This window comes from Danio aesculapii, chromosome 25, assembly GCF_903798145.1.
Source record: "Danio aesculapii chromosome 25, fDanAes4.1, whole genome shotgun sequence".
Lineage (NCBI taxonomy): Eukaryota > Metazoa > Chordata > Actinopteri > Cypriniformes > Danionidae > Danio > Danio aesculapii.
The window spans coordinates 28,663,920-28,682,269 of record NC_079459.1 but is presented as its reverse complement, the minus strand read 5'-3'; the positions used below and the strand labels follow the sequence as shown (position 1 = coordinate 28,682,269).

Below are 18,350 nucleotides of genomic sequence, written 5' to 3'. Positions count from 1 at the left end.
TTTCGATATGTTAAGCATTCCGAGATGAATTGGAGAAGAAATATTTTGTCAGGGTCATCACAGCATGTTTGACGTAATGAAACTCAACACGATTCAGGATCTTTTGGATGCAAAAGCAAACAACGATGATCAAACACAATATGCTTAATCATTTCCTTTATAACTGATTTCAGTCTGATAGACCTTTATTAAGCCTTATTTGCATTACCAGAAAGAAGCACTTCCTGGGAAGGCAGAAAATAGCTTTGAATCACAACTGATCAGAACGGAGCCAATACATCTGAACACAGTTCAAACAGAAACCAATTTCCTTTCATAAAATGATTAGGCCCATATCACAAACATTATGTTCACATTCATGCATTGTATTGTTCTGTTGATGTAAAAAAATCAGTTTCGATTGGCTGAGAATGTTTTTAACATTCATCAGATGGGAAGAAAAAGTGATCTGAATCCACTTTTTAACTTGGCATCATGTATAAAGGCTAAGAAGTATACCAATTACTGATAATACAAACCGTAAACAGGCAGATGTGGTCAGGATATGTTTGCATTTTTCTCTCCCTAAATATGTCTTAAAGCAATACAGGGCAGTGATATTAAATTACCAAATTCAGTATATTTTTATTTAAAGATGATATATACTGTACAGTATCAAGTATTTCACAGTTTAATTTTTCACCTATGGACAACCATTATAAAGTAAATGCTTAATACATTAATAGTGATATTATTGATGTTTCAAACATATATAGGCGAACAGATATGGTTATTCCGGTTAAGTTTCAGCCCATAAATTAAACAATGTAAAGAACATTCATTCATTTTCTTTTCTGCTTAGTCCCTTTATTAATCTGAGGTCACCACAGCAGAATGAACCGCCAACTCATCCAGCACATGTTTTATGCAGCGGATGCCCTTCCAGATGTAACCCATCTTTGGAAAATACAAAGAACAATATGAAAAAAATAATAGTAATATTCACAGACAAATTCAATATAAAGTTTATTAAAATATACTATGTAAAGACAAGCAGACGTGTTCGGAATATAAATGCAGTGCACAGAAAAAGTATTATAACGTGAAAGCTTATTGTATGTGTGTGTGTGTGTGTACTATAAATATATATATATATATATATATATATATATATACACACACACACACACACACACACACACACACACACACACACAGACAGAGTTGATTGATAGTTTGCATTATATATTAATGCATTTTATAATGCAAACTATCAATCTTACTTTCTTGGTCTCTCTATGCATATATATTTAAAAAGGAAAACTTAAATATATTTGGATATTGAGAGCCATCATATTTAATCAGCATACATCACTTTAAATGTAAACAGGTATGAAGAATAAACAAGTTAAGGAAAATGTTTAAACATTCAAATATCTTAAAATCATTGTTTGCCATTGCCTGCAGTTGTATCCTTAATCAATCATAATGGGTTTCAGAGAATTAGACCTCAAACATATTAAACAGACCGAGACAAAGCTTTAAGGTATACACACCTCTGCTGGCATGCTAGAGGATCAAATAATACTTCTATATATGTTTGCATTAGCCTATAAAGGTATTGGTTTTAGGTCAATGTTTTGTGCACGACATCAATTCTGACACCTGTGTCAATGTGATAACAAAAAATTAATAAAAATGATAATGTCAAAGCTGACCATCACATTTTTTGAATTTCTTCTTTCCTTCAGCGAGCATTGTTCTTATAATCATGATGGAATTAAAAATGAAATTTAATTGAAATGAATGAAATCTGACCAAAGAATGCAGTGGAAAAAAATAAGATCTCATCAGTAAGGGTGTGAATTTTACCAACACGTCATTTCTCCGAAGACTGCAGGAACCTCCAAGTTGGGATCTAATCTTCAAACCAACCATTACATCCTTGTTTAGCTTGAGATGATAACTGAGATAAAAACAAGTTGTGAGTGACAGAAAGTGTTTTTTGCAACCAAGGTTTACATAAAGCATGTTTACTCTCAAACACAACTAGGATGTGGAATCAACAGAAACATAACATACAATACTCCATAAGCCTGGGATCCACCTTCTGATCACAGATGACATGGGTTGAAGGCAAACTAAGAGACATTATAAATAGACAACTGTAAGCAGATGACTCACATTAGCTCTTGAGGATGGGTTTCGACTCAGAGGGGACGGTCACGATGTCCCAGATGTGGATGCTGAGATGGGTCTGGATACTGGTGGGGCTGCAGTCCATACAAGCAGGTTAGAAAATAAAAATGATTAATTAATGCAGAAAGTGTGCACCGTGTCACCTACACAAAGATAATCTTATAATTGTTTGTTTAAAGGCTTTATGGGAGATTACAGAGATATGGAAAATCCTTTGACTCCTATGTGGCCAACAACACCAGGTGAATTTATCATTGTGTCTTTCTGTTATATGAGATGTATTAATCACTTTAAATCTTAAAGAAATAATAGAGTAAAGATTTATAAACATTGTTCAATGGGCTCTATATACAATTGAATGTGTTGTTTGTCTTTTTTTTCAACACATTTTATTAAATCATAATAACTCATTTCCAATAACTCATTTATTTTGTCTTTGCTATGATGACAGTACATAATATTTTATTACATGTAGTTATTTAAGATTCTAGTATTCAGTTTAAAGTGCAATTTAAAGGCTTTATTGGGTTAACTAGGGAAGTTAGTTAATTAGGCAAGTTATTGGATATCAGTGGTTTGTTCTGTAGCCAATCAAAAAATGTGTTTCTCAAGGGAGCTAATAATATTAACCTTAAAAATATTTGTAAAGATTTTAAAACTGTTTTTGTTTTAGCCCAACAAAAGAAATATTACACTCTCAGAAATAAAGGTACGAGAGCTGTCACTGGGGTGATACCTTTTCAAAAGGTACACTTTTGTACTTGAAAGGTCTATATTGGTATCTCAAAGGTATGTATTAGTACCTACAAATTGCAGGAAGTAGACTTTTGTACTTTTTAGGTACTACTTTGTTGGGTTGCACGGTTTACCGGTACTATGGTAGTATTGTGATACTATGGCTTCAAAATACTGGCGATGCCACTGTAGTTTGTAAACGGCAGTGTCATCATTAACGGCCTGTCAACAATACGTAATGTTGCATGTGAAAAAGTCACTAAAATGCTCACATGTTTGTGCAACAATAGACCTTTTTATTTTAATAGTCTATGCAGCCTTCTAAGGTTGCAAAACTGTGTAGAATTCAAGCCTTTTATGGCAGACTTTTGCATATTTTCTGATGCTTCAGTTCAAATCTAAATTCGTTTATTTCTGCTCCTGTCAATATGATTTAATAGCAACAACAACCGTGACAATCTCTTTAAAAGAACAACAAGCAAAGTGAAATTTTGAATTACTTTGAATTCTTACCTGATAAGACTGAAAAAAAACAATAGATGAAACAGTGAAACAATTTTTTACCACTTCACATAGCCTAAGTTTGTTGGAAAAATGCTATTTTTGTGAGTATTTGTTTGGTATAATCATTTTGATTTAATCTTTATTTTAATGTATTTTTGTTGGTACAAATACATTTTAGGTGAAGAGGTGTGCAAATATTTTTTCAGTTGTAAGGGAATTATTAATTCAATTCAAGTAGGCCTATTATAACAAAAAAAATATATAGTATTTCTGACATTTTTCTTTATTACATGGATTTGAGTTATGAATTACAATATCGCAATACTACCTGATATCACGATACTTCAGCTGGTATAGTAGCATGACATGAATTAATAGTATCACTACAACCCTACTTTGTACCCTTGAGGTATTAATAAGGACCCTTTAGTTACAAATGTGTACCTCTTGAAGTGGTACCACCCCAGTGACAGCTCTCGTACCTTTATTTCTGAGAGTGTACTTTCTCCAGAGGATAAATTAGTATAGGAAATACTTCTGAAAATGTCCTTTCTTGGATGAAAATTACCTGAGAAAATTTGGATAAGAATTAATATTTCATAGGGGTAAATACAGTTGACGTCCGAATTATTAGCCCCCTCTGATTTTTTTTTCTTTTTTAAATATTTCACAAATGAGGTTTAACAGAACAAGGAATTTTTCACAATATGTCTGATAATATCGTTTCTTCTGGAGAAAGTCTTATTTGTTTTATTTCGGCTAGAATAAAACAGTTTTTCATTAAAAAAAAACATTTTAAGGTCAAAATTATTACCCCCTTTAAGCTATATTTTTTTCGATAGTCTACAGAACAAATCATTGTTATACAATAACTACTTATTACCTAATTACCTTAACCTGCCTAGTTAACTTAATTAATCTAGTTAAGCCTTTAAATGTCACTTTAAGCTGTATGGAAGTGTCTTGAAAAATATCTAGTAAAATATTATGCACTGTCATCATGGCAAAGATAACAGAAATCAGTTATTAGAGATGAGTTATTAAAACTATTATGTTTAGATTTGTGTTGAAAAAAAATCTTCTCCCTGTTAACAGAAATTGGGGGAAAAAGAAACCGGGGATAATAATTTAAGGGGGCTAATAATTCTGACTTCAACTGTAATAATCGTAATACTAATAATATTCCTTACAACTGTGTGTTTAAAGGACCTATAGATAAAACTCAATGACAACAGGGAAGTAATATGGCATTAAATATAATTAAAACATTTTGATCGGTGTATGAGCTTTTGCACAAAAGCAAAGCATTACAATTTAAAAAATATATATTTTATTATGACTGCACTTTAAATAAATTAAATTTATGTAAACAAGCGTTTGTCTTCATTTTTAAAGCAAAAAAATAACAACAGGTCCCTCTTTTTCAGCTATCTCTATAACAAGTGTGCCAGTAATTACAGGTAAATCATTTTTTATTTGAACTTTATTTTAATGTTACTGTACACAAAAAAATTACACTTTGAATTTATGGTCATGGCTCTGTAGTCAGTCAAAACCATGTTTAGTACTTAGTATTTACTGCAGATCATCTGTTCATAAACTCTCTTTTGATTCAGTTGAACCCAACCCCGATCATCAGTCCACGATCTGCAGCACATGGGGAAATTTCCACTTCAAGACGTTCGATGGTCATTTCTTTCAACTGCCAGACACATGCAACTATGTTCTGGCGGTGATGTGTGATGCCGCATCATCCGATTTTAACATCCAGATGCAAAGGGAGACTGTAAATGGCTCGATCTCATTTAGCACAGTCTTAATAAAGCTGGACGGGACAGTCATCAAAGTCACGGACAGCGACATCACTATGGGTGAAGAAACGTGAGTTTATATGAGCACTACCCACCCCCTTGCACGAAATTGTTATAAAATTGTGTATATTACATTCATGAAATAAACAAATGAATAAATAATAATAATTTAGATTTTTTTTTTTATATATATATATATATATATATATATATATATATATATATATATATATATATATATATATAAATATATATTTCTGACAGGGTCACAGTTCCTACTTATAAGAATGGAATTAAAATCGAGGGAAGTCCAACCAGTTTCAAGATCTCCAACAAGCATGGAGTGACTGTCTTTTGGGAGGAAGACAACTCTCTGTCGGTATGATTTAATATATCTGTGCACATAAATTTTATCCTGGAGCTTTATTTTAGATGTCTGATATCAGAAGTGTGTGATTAGTGTAGAGTATCAGCATCGCACATCATAAAACAAATATGCAACATGCCTAAATAAGCAATAATAAACCAACAGGTTTCGCTAATCGTCTTTCTATCTACTGTATCTGCCTTCTGTTTTGTTGTCAATGCCCAGATTGAACTTCCTGAGAAGTATAAAGGCCAGACCTGTGGACTCTGTGGAGACTTCAATGGCAACTTGGCTGATGATATCACTGATAATGGTAAACCTGATATCTTTATTGTTTGTAAACTCTTTGATTGCCTGATTTTCATATACAAATTTAATTACAGCAAGTTTAGCAACCAGTACTGTATTTAAAAAGTATCTTGTATGTAAACAGTTTGATTTGCAAATATAAAAAGAGTAGGCTTGTATACTTAAAGAGATGGTTCACCCAAAAATGAAAAATCTGGTATCCTTTACTCATCCTTTACTTGTTCCAAACCAGTTTGAGCTTTTTGTCCTGTTGAACACAAAAGAAGATATTGGAAACTGGTAACAACTGACATTGTTTTTCCTACTATTGAAGTCTATTAACTATTGCATGGTTACCAAATTCCATCATGAACAAATGAGTAAATGGTAACAGAGTTTTCATTTTTAGGTGAACTGTTCCTTTAAGTAGTCCAAATAATGTCACATCATTTTGAATCCTTTGAAATTCTCTGAAATCACTCATTTTTGTGGGTTCAGCATAACTTTCGTCTGAATCCTCAGGTCCGGCTACATGGAAGGTGTCCATATCAACTGAAATCTGTGAGGAGGTCACTCTTCCATCTACTGTTCCGTGTGACGAGCTCTCAGAGCAGGTATCTGAATTAATTCAAAATCACTGAGATTGTAGTTCTTATCAATAGATTGAATATATATTTTTAATTTTAACATTGTCAATTATCATTGTACATTTAGTTCATTTTATTATTTGTTTTATTTTTTACGTCAGTCACATTCACATGACAACAATGTACTTTGAGAAAAATTGTAACAAAGCAGATTTTGGGTGAACCTTATGGGATGGGAGATTTCATATTAAAGGATCATAGATTTATTTTGTACATATTTGAAGTCCACTTATTCATTCATTCATTCATTCATTCATTCATTCATTCATTTTCCTTCGGCTTAGACCCCTTATTAATCAGGGGTCGCCTTAGCGGAATGAACCACAAACTTATCCAGCATATGTTTTTACGCAGTGGATGCCCTTCAAGTCTCAAACCAGTACTGGGAAACACCCATACACTCTTGCATTTACACACATACACTGTGGCCAATTTAGTTTCTTCAATTCATTTATATCACATGTCTTTGGACTGTGGAGGAAACCCACACAGGGAGAACATGTAAACTCCACATAGAAATGCCAAATGACCCAACTGGGGCTTGAACCAGCGACCTTTTTGCTGTGAGGCGACAGTGCTAACCACTGAGCCACCGTGTCACTCCAGTTCCACTTATAATGTAACAATATTTTTACATTAACACTATAATTTAGACCTAATAGTGTCTTGATTTAACCTCATCAGAACACACTGTTTGAATAGGTGTGGCAGATTGTAAACTCACACTGTGCCCTAACAACACGTGACGCAGTGATGCCACACACAATAAAAGCCATCTTTTAACCCTTTAACTATACCCACCAAGAAATAAAATGCTTGAATTGCATTTCTTAACTCCTAATGTTGCTAGTTCACACACTCAATGCATTTTTTAACACATCCCATCATTTGTAAAATATCAACCTCTACCAAATGGTCTGTTTTTGGTAAAAGTACCGGACTTAATACATATGTATGAAAAATCATAAAATATTAAGTGTAAGACCAATTTATTTTAAAAAAATATTCAAAATAAAACATTTTTGAATACTAATTCACCTTTTTTAAGTATGCCACAAAATATTTCAGATTCTCATTTAACATGTTTTCTTGTATTTTCTTACAATAAAACCAAAATCAAGTGTAATAGAGCAACAGGATGTTTGTTTGATATTTTTTTGTAAACCAACAATGCTGTGTGTGTGTGTGTGTGCGTGCGTGCGTGCGTGTGTGTCTTTAACAGTCATCATTTAGTAAAGTTTATTTAAAATATAAATTTCAAGGATCATGTGATTATGATTGAACACGACTGGTTCCGCATTAACTACTGTATGATTCACCAATCAGACGATTCCTAACCCACTTTAAAGAGCCAGGGTTTCTCACTACAGTCATCTTCGATTTGAAGAATTCCGCCTTCCACCACTTCTCCTCCACCTTTCCCTCCATAGGGTGGCACGGTGGCCCAGTGATTGACACTGTTGCCTCACAGCAAGGACATCACCGGTTTTAGTCTTTAAACAGGCCAGCTGTCGTTTCTGTGCGAAGTTAGCATGTACTTCCCATGCTCGCGTGGGTTTCCCCCGGGTTCTCTGGTTTCCTCTCACAGTCCAAAAAATCATGCACCATAAGTGAATTGATCAATCTAAATTTAGCACTACAGTCAAAAGCATATCTCTCCACACCAATCATTTTCTGTCATCAACTCTTATCAAAACAGGGGGAGTTCTCGAGACCTACCTGAGCTCAGAGCTCCCCTCTCGCCCTGCAAACGGCTGGGAGCCCAGGGCTCAAGGACCTTTGAGCTCAGGGCTCTTTCCCGGGACAGCATGCCAAACTTGCTTTATAATCAATCATCAGCTAAGTGTAAAGTCTTGAAAAACAGTAAAAACATGGTCAACCGTTTGGTAGAGGGGCAGTCAAAGGGTTAAAAGAGTTTTTGTCATAACCATCGGTTTCTATTTCTGTGATGTCAAACTTGAATCCTAAAGGCAATACTTAATGTTACAGAATAAAGTACTCTATTGTCTACCATGCCCACATGAGGGCGGCAGCGAGCAAAATAAGCAAACAAACCAGATTAAATGCATTGCATACTTTATTGAAATGAAATGACACTCACTTTTTAAAATGCATAACCTTTCAAACATCGAGTCCATCAATAACACGAAAAAACACACTTAACAGACAGTGTAATGCATGACATACAGTAAATACAAAATAGCAAACTGCTGTTCAAAATCAAGCTGCTCACAGTAACTACATATACATAATTTCTCAAAAACATAGAGATTACTTCGGATCTATCTTATATGAAACAAATAAAGTATGTTTACAGCACAAAATGAGGATGAACTCTCCAATTAAAAGCTAGATTATTTATGTATAGTGCATACATATATATGCTTGCATTTTATATTATTTCTGTTTTACAAATCTAGAACAAGTCTAGAACATATTAGCATGAAATGTCATGAAATATTCACATCTCACTTGGTGAAAATGCAACTGTGACGTGCCACTAACTAGATATAACTCAAAGAAAACTCAAAATTCCAGGTTTTCTGGAACGCAGCATAAGTCAACAAAAACAAACCACATCAGTTACGTCAACATAGTGTCTCGTGCCTCTTGACTCACCCAAAAATTCAAATGCATTTTTTTTTTCAAATGCGTTTTTTTTTTATGTGTCTTTTTCAAATGAATTCTTCATGTTCCCTTTAAACCGTTAAACCTCATGTACTGATTGAAGCATTGGTGGCGTTGAGACCCTATCAGTTCTATAATGATCTATTTTGTTCAACCTAGGCAAGCCTTTGCGAGGAGTACCTCATCAGTCCAGGGTTTAGTGGCTGTTATGATGTGATGGACATGAGAATATTTCAAAAAGCCTGTGTGAGCGACCTGTGTCAATGTTACGGCAACCATGACTGTCTGTGCAACACTCTAACAGAGATCTCACGACAATGCACACATGCTGGAGGACAACCAGGAACATGGAGGACAGAACAGCTCTGTCGTGAGTATCATTTAATTTATCAGAGGCCAGTCAAATTAGGAATCTAGGAAAAATTAGGAATCAAGTAAAAAATTTTCCTAGATTTTCACATACAAAATAATAATACAGAGTTGGAAAAAAGTTGCTTTCTGAGTAAAAATATATATAATAAATTATTTTGGTGTTTATATAGCCTAACAGAACAATAAAAAACATACTGTGTTATCTACCAATAAAATAAAAAAAAATAGATCTTAAGCAAAACAATCTCTGTATGCTGTTTCTTTTCCAGTGAAACTATATTTTTATAGTAATAAGAATTAATATTCCTGAAATTAATATCAAAAACTAACATAAAACAAATAAAGCTTTTGAAGAAGACACAAAATATATGTTAGTTTGGTTTTTAAAGGGATTCGTTTATTGATTAGTTTAATTTATTGGAAATTTACTTACCCTCAAGTGGTTACAAACCTGTTTCAAGATATTTTGAAGAATGTTAGAAACTGGTAACCATTGACATCCATAGTAGGAAAAAATACAATGTAAGTTAATGGTTACCTTACTGGTTTCCAACATTTTTCAAAATATCTGTGACAAGTAAAGGGTGAGTAAATAATGATATCATTTTTGGTTTTGGGTGGACTATTCCTTTATCAAGACCATTGTATGCCATCCCACACGGAAAGAATATAAACATATGTTTTATTGTAGGTTTTGATATAGGTTTTTAATAAATGTGACATATATAACATTTGGATGTTTTCCTATATATACATACTGTATATGCTCTCACTTATTTACCATGACATGCCAATTACATGTAATACTAATTTCAAATGTTCGCACATACATACGTTTTTTGCATTGTATGATAGTTGCTTAAGTGAGATATGAGCAATATAGGAGACATATCTTGTATGTACAGTTGAATTCAGAACGATTAAACCCCCTGAATTATAACCCCCCTGTTTGTTTTTTTTTTCCCCAATTTTTGTTTAACGGAGAGAAAAAAAATTTCCAACATGTTTCTAATCATAATAGTTTTAATAACTCATTTCTAATAACTGATTTATTTTATCTTTGCCATGATGACAGCAAAAAATATTTGACTAGATATTTTTCAAGACACTTCTATACAGCTTAAAGTAACATTTAAAGGCTTAACTAGGTTAATTAGGTTAACTAGGCTAGTTAGGGTAATTAGGCAAGTTATTGTATAATGATGGTTTGTTTTGTAAACTGTTGGAAAAAATAGAGCTTGAAGGGGCTAATAATTTTGACCTTAAAATAGTTTTAAAAAATAAAAACTGCTTTTATTCTAGCCGAAATAAAACAAATAAGACTTTCTCCAGAAGAAAAATATTATCAGACATACTGTGAAAATGTCCTTCCTCTGTTAAACATTATTTGGAAAATATTTAAAAAAGAAAAAAAAAATGGTATGGGGCTTTAATAATTCTGATTTCAACTGTACATATCGGGCTTATATGTGGATATAAAGAAGCAATACAGGAGACATATATGGCCTGTACACACATATACGCACCTTATTTTGCCTATATGTGGCATATTTACGCATATACAGTATGCAGCATATATATAATAATATATATTTGCAAATATACTGCATATAGGTTTCATATATGTGCATATATCCTCATATAGGTCCTTTCCATGTGGGCTGTAAATGCTGAAAAACATCTGTGTCTTGTAACAGATTTTAAACAAAGTATTGATAATGTTTTGTGACATGGCACATGTTGTTTTGTGGAGCAGCAAAGACGTGTCCTCTAAACCTGCAATACCTGGAGTGTGGAGGTCCATGCAAGAACACCTGCTCAGCCCCAACTGCAAATCTAATGTGTACCGATCACTGTGTGGACGGCTGTTTCTGCCCTGAAGGTAAGAATGAATAATCGCACACAAGATTACACAGCCTTTTTATTTCATGTGACTACTATTCAAAAAATTTTAAATATTCAGATCATCATCAATTTGCTCTATTCATTTCTTGTGATGAATTTTCAGCATTATAAATACACACTTTACTGTCATATGATAGTTCAAAAATCAATACAATATGCTTCTGTTTCTCAATAAACATTTCTTCTTATAAATAATTGTGGCGATTTTTGCAGAAACCATACATTTTTTCAGAATTGTGGCATTTATTTCTGTTGTAAAACTCTTTTTAACCTGTATTTACTGTCACTTTTAATCCTACTAAGCATTCTATCATAATTTTCCCTTCTTTTTGTAAAGGCACCGTTGAAGACGACATTGGTCAGAGTGGTTGTGTTGCTGTGAACGAGTGTCCATGTGTGCATGACGGCACAGTATATAAATCAGGAGAGTCTTACAAACAAGCTTGCAAATCATGGTAACATTTTTACATTAGTGTTTACGTTTAAAATCATGCATACATGTACAAATGCTGACACTGCCACCATTTTAAATCAGTACATGTGATGCTGGACACTGGACCTGCACATACCTGGACTGTCCCGGGACATGCTCTGTTGTTGGAGGGTCTCACGTCACCACTTATGATGGAAAGAGCTTCACCTTCAGCGGGAACTGCGACTACATCCTCACTAAGGTCTGTCGGGATACACCAGACGAGAGTATTTTTTTAAATTCATTTATTTAGATATTTTTCTGTGCCAAGAAATATTTACAAGTTTCATCATTACCACATTCTGTGTTTTGTATGTGCACAGATTGATTTTTCTCAGTTGCTTTTGTGCTATTAGTTTATTCAGAAGTTGTCAATACTAAACCGGTGAGCTGAAACCCAGAGCTTATGTGGGTTTGTACGAGGGGATTAAAAGATATATACAAATCTATTTTAAACAAGTACAATGTTGCAATTTATTTTACAATATGTAGACTAAGATCTAAGAAGGTACTGGGTTATTTAAAGTCAAGTTAGGTTTACTGTTATTTATGCAGTTTATGTAATGATTGTGATAAGTACATAGTACTGTATATGTATGCATCTTTCCGGACTGAGAAACAAAAGCCTGGTTTAATGTTGACACCTTGTGGACAAGAAAAGTATCCAAAAACAAGTCAAAACTGCGCATGTGCAAGCAAGTAGTATGTGTGCACTGTACTAATGACAACATTTGACATGACAGAAGATGTTTTCTGTTACATGGTTTAAATTAGGGTTGTCCAAAGTTGGTCTTGGAGGGCTGGTGTCCTGCAAAGTTTAGTTCCAACCACAATTAGACACACCTGAACCAGCTAATAAAGCTCTCCCAGGTATACTAACTGTAAAACCCAACAGTCAACTTTATCAAATGGAATGAGTGTAGTTAACTCAAAATTTACTGAAAGTTAAATCTACTCACTTAAAAAGAGTTTTGAACTCAGTGTTGAGGGTGATGAGTTAAATAAATACCTCATTACTTCAACTTAAATGGAGTAAGTTCACAGTACTCATATAGGTTGTTTTTTTTAACTCAAATTGTTTGTAGCAATCGGTTTCTTCAAACGGTTTGAGTTGCCTTAACTCATTAGGTTTTACAGTACTCAGTTAGTTTAAGTTCTCTTCATGTATTGGGTCTTATTGTGCTCAAATTGCTTTGTTTACTCAAATGGATTAAGTTCACAGTACTCATTAGGATTCATTTTTGAACTTAAATGGTTTGTTGCAATCGGTTTCCTCAAATTATTTGAGTTACCTTAACTTTTTGGGGTTTACAGTGTAGAAACTTCTAGGCAGGTGTGTTGAAGGAAGTTAAAGCTAAACTATGCAGAAAACCGGTTTATATAATAATCAAAAAATGCAATATATAAATGTATGCGTAATCATGAAATAAAATTTGCAGGTACTTAAAATACCGTTTTTATTCCAGCACTCTACAGACAGTGACTTTGCTGTTGTGGGAAATCTGGCAAAGTGTGAAGCATCCCGAACAGATACCTGCTTACATTCAGTTACCCTTGTCATCTCTGGGACCACTGTAAGCACTGGGTTTAAATAATTATGAATAATTTAATAATTCTTGCTAATAACAATACTGACTACCACTAATTACTTAATTAATCATATTAATAAAATATATTTTGCTGATGTTTTACTTATAAAACAGATTAGTTTTTCCTCCAGTGGAGATGTGACATTAAATAACATCAGTCCGAAAGAGCTTCCTTTCAGCATAGGTGGGTCAAATATAAAGGATTGTTTTTATATTTTTTATAATAAAAAATATACATTAAACATATTTTAATTTACATAAAAAAAAAAAAATATATATATATATATATATATATATATATAAATAAAATTATTATTATACCAGGTCCTGTGAGCATCTTCCAGCCATCTTCCTCCTTCATTATTGCTGATTTGACGAGTGTTCGTCTGGAGATTCAGCTGGCTCCAGTCATGCAGTTGTACATTGTAGCCAGCACTGAAGAGAAAGGAAAAATGACTGGTGAGTTTATAAAAGCCTTTGGGAAATGTGTGTATAGTTTTCTGAAAACACATTTTTAAAATAGTCAGAGCAGAAGTAATCTAGTAAACTTTTAACCTTGCATGTTTCAGGTCTGTGTGGGAACTATAATGATGTCCAAACAGATGATTTTAAAACCGAATCAGGCATTATAGAGGGCACCCCAACAACCTTTGTCAACTTTTGGAAACAAAATTGTCCAGATCTAGAAATCACTTTTGACAACCCCTGCAGCTTGAACATGGACACAGGTGCTTATTCCAATCCCCTCTCAGAACATCTATATTGCATTTGATCATTGTTCCCGAGATTGATCCTGTTTCTTTGTTTTATTTTGCTTCATAGAGAAACTTGCTAAAGACTGGTGCTCCCGCCTCACAAATCCAAATGGCACCTTTTCCGAGTGTCACTCAGAAATATGTCCTGAGATGTACTACCAAGTAAGTCTGTCCTTGAAAAGTTATTAATGTTTTTTCTTTCGTTAATATGCCCTTCATAATCTTTAATTGAAATATATTCTCCTCTTTTTCATGCGACATCATCTCTTTCTCTGTGGAATTGTTTCTAAGTGAAGTTTATTTATAAACTAATTTTCAGAGGATCACGTGCTAATGATTGATCATGGGTGGTCCCGGATTAGCCAATTTATGATTCAACAATCAGACGATTCCTAAGTCTCCTAAACCTAGTTCCATACCATAGTCATCTTTATTATGAAGAATCCCCCCTTCCTCCCCCACTCCTCCTCCTTTTCTAGATGGGCAGCACGGTGGCCCAGTGGTTAGCACTGTTGCCTCACAGCAAGAACGTCACTGGTTCTAGTCCTTACCAAGCCAGTCAACATTTCTGTGTGGAGGAACCCGGTGTCCCCCGGTTTCCTCCCACCAGCCAAAAACATGCAACTTAAGTTAATTGACTAATCCAAATCGACACTATAGACATGCTCCTAATAAGTTGTTATCTCTTTATAACAATTCCTAATTGCTTATTAGCTACAAACAGCAGGGAAGTTCTTGAGATCTACCCTAGCTCAAACTCCCCTCTCGGCCTGCAAACGGGAGCCAAGGACTCAAGGATCTTATGAGCTCAGAGCTCCCTCTCGGGACAGCATGCCAAACAAGCTTTATAATCAATCATCAGCTAAGTGTGAACTCTTAAAGCATAATTGTGTGACACTTGTCACTGACATGAGATCAACCAATATCAAACCACAACCATCCAAACATGATGTACATAATCAAGCAGCCCACATAATTTTCTAGAAATTAATATGAAGTCATTTAACTCATAAGGAAGACTATCGCACCCTCCATTTTGCGTAGGGTTAAATTCTTTTAATCTGTTTTTCTCTGCAGAGGTGCGTCTATGACACCTGCAAGTGTGCAGATATTAGGAAGTGCATCTGTGCAGCCGTGTCCACCTATGCCCACGCATGTGCCGCCAGAGGAATCATTCTCCAGGACTGGATGGACTCAGACCCTTGTGGTGAGAACATTTCATTTGTACAGTTCTGTATTAAAAATGTGAATCATCTTCTGTTTATACAGGAAAACAATTCATAATAAAATTGTGTTTATTCTATGCACAGAATCTGAGTGTCAAGAGAACATGAAGCACTCCTATGAAGTGACCAGCTGTGGCAGCACTTGCCGTTCTCTCAGTGGACAAGAAAACACCTGCCAAGGGTCTTTCACACCTGTACATGGATGTGTTTGTTCTGAGGGAACCTACCTTAATGAAGAAGGCAAATGTGTACAGGTTGGAATGTGTCCTTGTTATTATGGCAACCAGGTCATACAGCCATCCGCAGAGTTCAACAAGGACGGTGCTAAATGGTATGAACGAGAACATTTACTTATTACCAATTATTATACTTTACATATTGCATTTTACTGATCTATTCACAAACTTATGATTCAATTCATATCTAATTTTGATTCAAGATATGTTTATTTAACCATATGGTATAATACATCAGCTTTTCTAATAGATAAAATCTCTCTCTAAAAATACTGTAAATTATAATCAGTCTGTATATTACTATAATAAAATGTGCAGTGTGCAAAAATTGCAAACATTTAAACTGCATATCAGGGTGGCATGGTGGCTCAGTGGTTAGCACTGTTGCCTTACAGTAAAACGTTCTCTGGTTCGTGTCCCGGCTGGGCCGGTTGGCATTTCTGTGTGGAGTTTGCATGTTCTCCCTGTGTTCACGTGGGTTTCCACTGGGTGCCCCGGTTTCCCCCACAGACCAGACATGTGCTGTAGGTGAGAGTGCGGCCGTAGTGCCAGTGTATGGGTGTTTCTCAGTACTGGGTTGCGGCTGTCCATCCAGTACAATAGTTGGTGGTTTACTCCGCTGTGGTGACCCCTGATAAAATAAGGGACTAAGCCAAAGGAAAATGAATAAACTGCAAATCACTTTTTAAATTGGGAGGTGTGCAACAGTTAATAGTGAAGGATTTTTTTTACTTAAACTTCATTGTGTTTTTAGTAAACATGGTTGTCAACAATGGTAATAACAAAATTCCTTAACATTGACTTGTTTCAATGTGTATAGCATGGTTGATAACAATATGAAACAAAATAAAAAAAATTACTAATTATATATATGTACGCACAAACATACACACATATAAGAATATATGCATACAGAAACCTGTACGTATATCAGTATAAAAGCGAAAAACTATATACACTATGTCAGAGAAGTACATAACTGAAATAAAATGTCTAATAAAATCATTGTAGAACAGATCATATAAGAAACAGAGAAAAACTTTTTTTGTTGTCACCTATATCTTAAAAGACATATTAATCATTTCTCCTATATCATTAAATTAAATCACTTAAGTTTTAATAATGGAGATCAAATTATCATGTATTTGGTTGTAAGAATTGTTGAAATTGTGAAAGTTTTTAATACATTAATGAGACAGACCAAAATAAAATTGATCCGGATTTAAGAATGTACAGTGTACTAGTCCTTAAAAATGTGAATCATTTAAAAACAAGAAATCAAAAATGGTTTTATATGTTCCATGTCCCGAATGCATATATCCATTTGATTATATTGAGATGTCATATTAACTCGTTAGTAATTCTCAGAATTATTTTGTTCATTTGCAGCACCTGTAACAATGGAAAACTGGATTGCTCCAGTCATGAAGGTGAGTTGCAAACTAGCTCTTCTTCAGTGCGTTCTATTACATTTAAAGCAGATTCAATTCTAGTGCGATGTGTGCTAGTTTTCTATACTTCATTTATGTATCTGTTTGGTTTTAGACTGTGTGGCTCCGATGACATTCTTCAAATGCTCACATCCTGGAGAAAAAGGCACAGAGTGTCAGAGGACATGCGACAAACAAGACCCAAACAATTGCGTGAGTTAGAATTGTTGAATACAGTACATAACAATAAGATGAGGCATTACTCAGGCATATAAAGTATATACAGTTAAGTCTGAAGTTATTCATACCCCAGAGCGAGAGAGAGAGAATAGGATAGGGTTGTGACGATAATGGAATTCGATACTAATCGGTACTGAAATTATAAAAACGTCTATTTCCCAGTCTATTTCCCAGTGTTTTCAGTGATTCATCAGCGGATCACCTGTATGTCAGCTTATAGTCAAATCAGCTGAGTGACGTGACTTTAAAAAGCTCCAGTGTCCCTGTATCTGTGGTTACATGCAGTAAACAGCGGTGAGTTCGGTAAAACGATGACCTTCACGGCCAATCAAAGTCTTTTCTGTTGAGCACGTGAACATAATGGCAAATCAGCGCTATTTAAGAACGTGCTCCACAGCGCTTATATGCTCGCAGGAAATGGACGTTTTTAAAATTTCAGTACCGATTGGTTTCAAATTCCGGTATCGTGACAACACTAGAACATGATATGAAATAGTTTGTTCTACTATAGACATTTGCTGAGAAAAGTTGTATAACTAATTTTGTTTCGGCTGCAGGTGAGCACAGGGTGCGTATCAGGGTGTATGTGTCCTGAGGGTCTTTTGGCTGATGGAAATAGTGGGTGTGTAATGAGGGAAAAATGTCAGTGCACCCATAACGGTGTCACAAGTTCACCTGGGGATCAAGTTCAACAGGACTGTAACACCTGGTGAGATAATATAATCTGTTGAAACCCATGTTATCATAGTGCTGTTTAGGTTTTATACTTGATCTGTATGTAATTATTAATTGTCTTTATTTCAGCACATGCACAAACGGTATGTGGATTTGTACACAAAAGGCATGTTACGGCACCTGTACCATCTACGGTGAAGGTCATTTCAGGACATTTGATGGCAACAGATACTCCTTCCATGGAGACTGTGAACACACCTTAGCTCACGTATGTTCACTTTTGTATCTGCAT

The 18,350-nt window shown here is 34.6% G+C and overlaps 1 protein-coding gene across 1 annotated transcript in view; it reads left to right on the top strand.

The window, feature by feature from the left end:
• The first annotated feature begins 2,177 nt into the window (after positions 1-2,177).
• Positions 2,178-18,350, top strand: part of muc5.1 (mucin 5.1, oligomeric mucus/gel-forming) — a 42,521-nt gene continuing 26,348 nt past the window's right edge. The window contains exons 1-22 of the mRNA XM_056451699.1: positions 2,178-2,271; positions 2,358-2,420; positions 4,845-4,877; positions 5,034-5,298; positions 5,493-5,607; positions 5,821-5,908; positions 6,406-6,497; positions 9,318-9,528; positions 11,287-11,412; positions 11,773-11,890; positions 11,971-12,109; positions 13,374-13,481; positions 13,611-13,680; positions 13,821-13,955; positions 14,066-14,224; positions 14,319-14,413; positions 15,329-15,458; positions 15,562-15,808; positions 17,103-17,143; positions 17,259-17,356; positions 17,941-18,092; positions 18,188-18,326. Of these exons, the coding sequence (XP_056307674.1) occupies positions 2,178-2,271; positions 2,358-2,420; positions 4,845-4,877; positions 5,034-5,298; positions 5,493-5,607; positions 5,821-5,908; positions 6,406-6,497; positions 9,318-9,528; positions 11,287-11,412; positions 11,773-11,890; positions 11,971-12,109; positions 13,374-13,481; positions 13,611-13,680; positions 13,821-13,955; positions 14,066-14,224; positions 14,319-14,413; positions 15,329-15,458; positions 15,562-15,808; positions 17,103-17,143; positions 17,259-17,356; positions 17,941-18,092; positions 18,188-18,326 (2,718 nt within the window). The remainder of the gene's footprint in view (positions 2,272-2,357; positions 2,421-4,844; positions 4,878-5,033; positions 5,299-5,492; positions 5,608-5,820; positions 5,909-6,405; positions 6,498-9,317; positions 9,529-11,286; positions 11,413-11,772; positions 11,891-11,970; positions 12,110-13,373; positions 13,482-13,610; positions 13,681-13,820; positions 13,956-14,065; positions 14,225-14,318; positions 14,414-15,328; positions 15,459-15,561; positions 15,809-17,102; positions 17,144-17,258; positions 17,357-17,940; positions 18,093-18,187; positions 18,327-18,350) is intronic.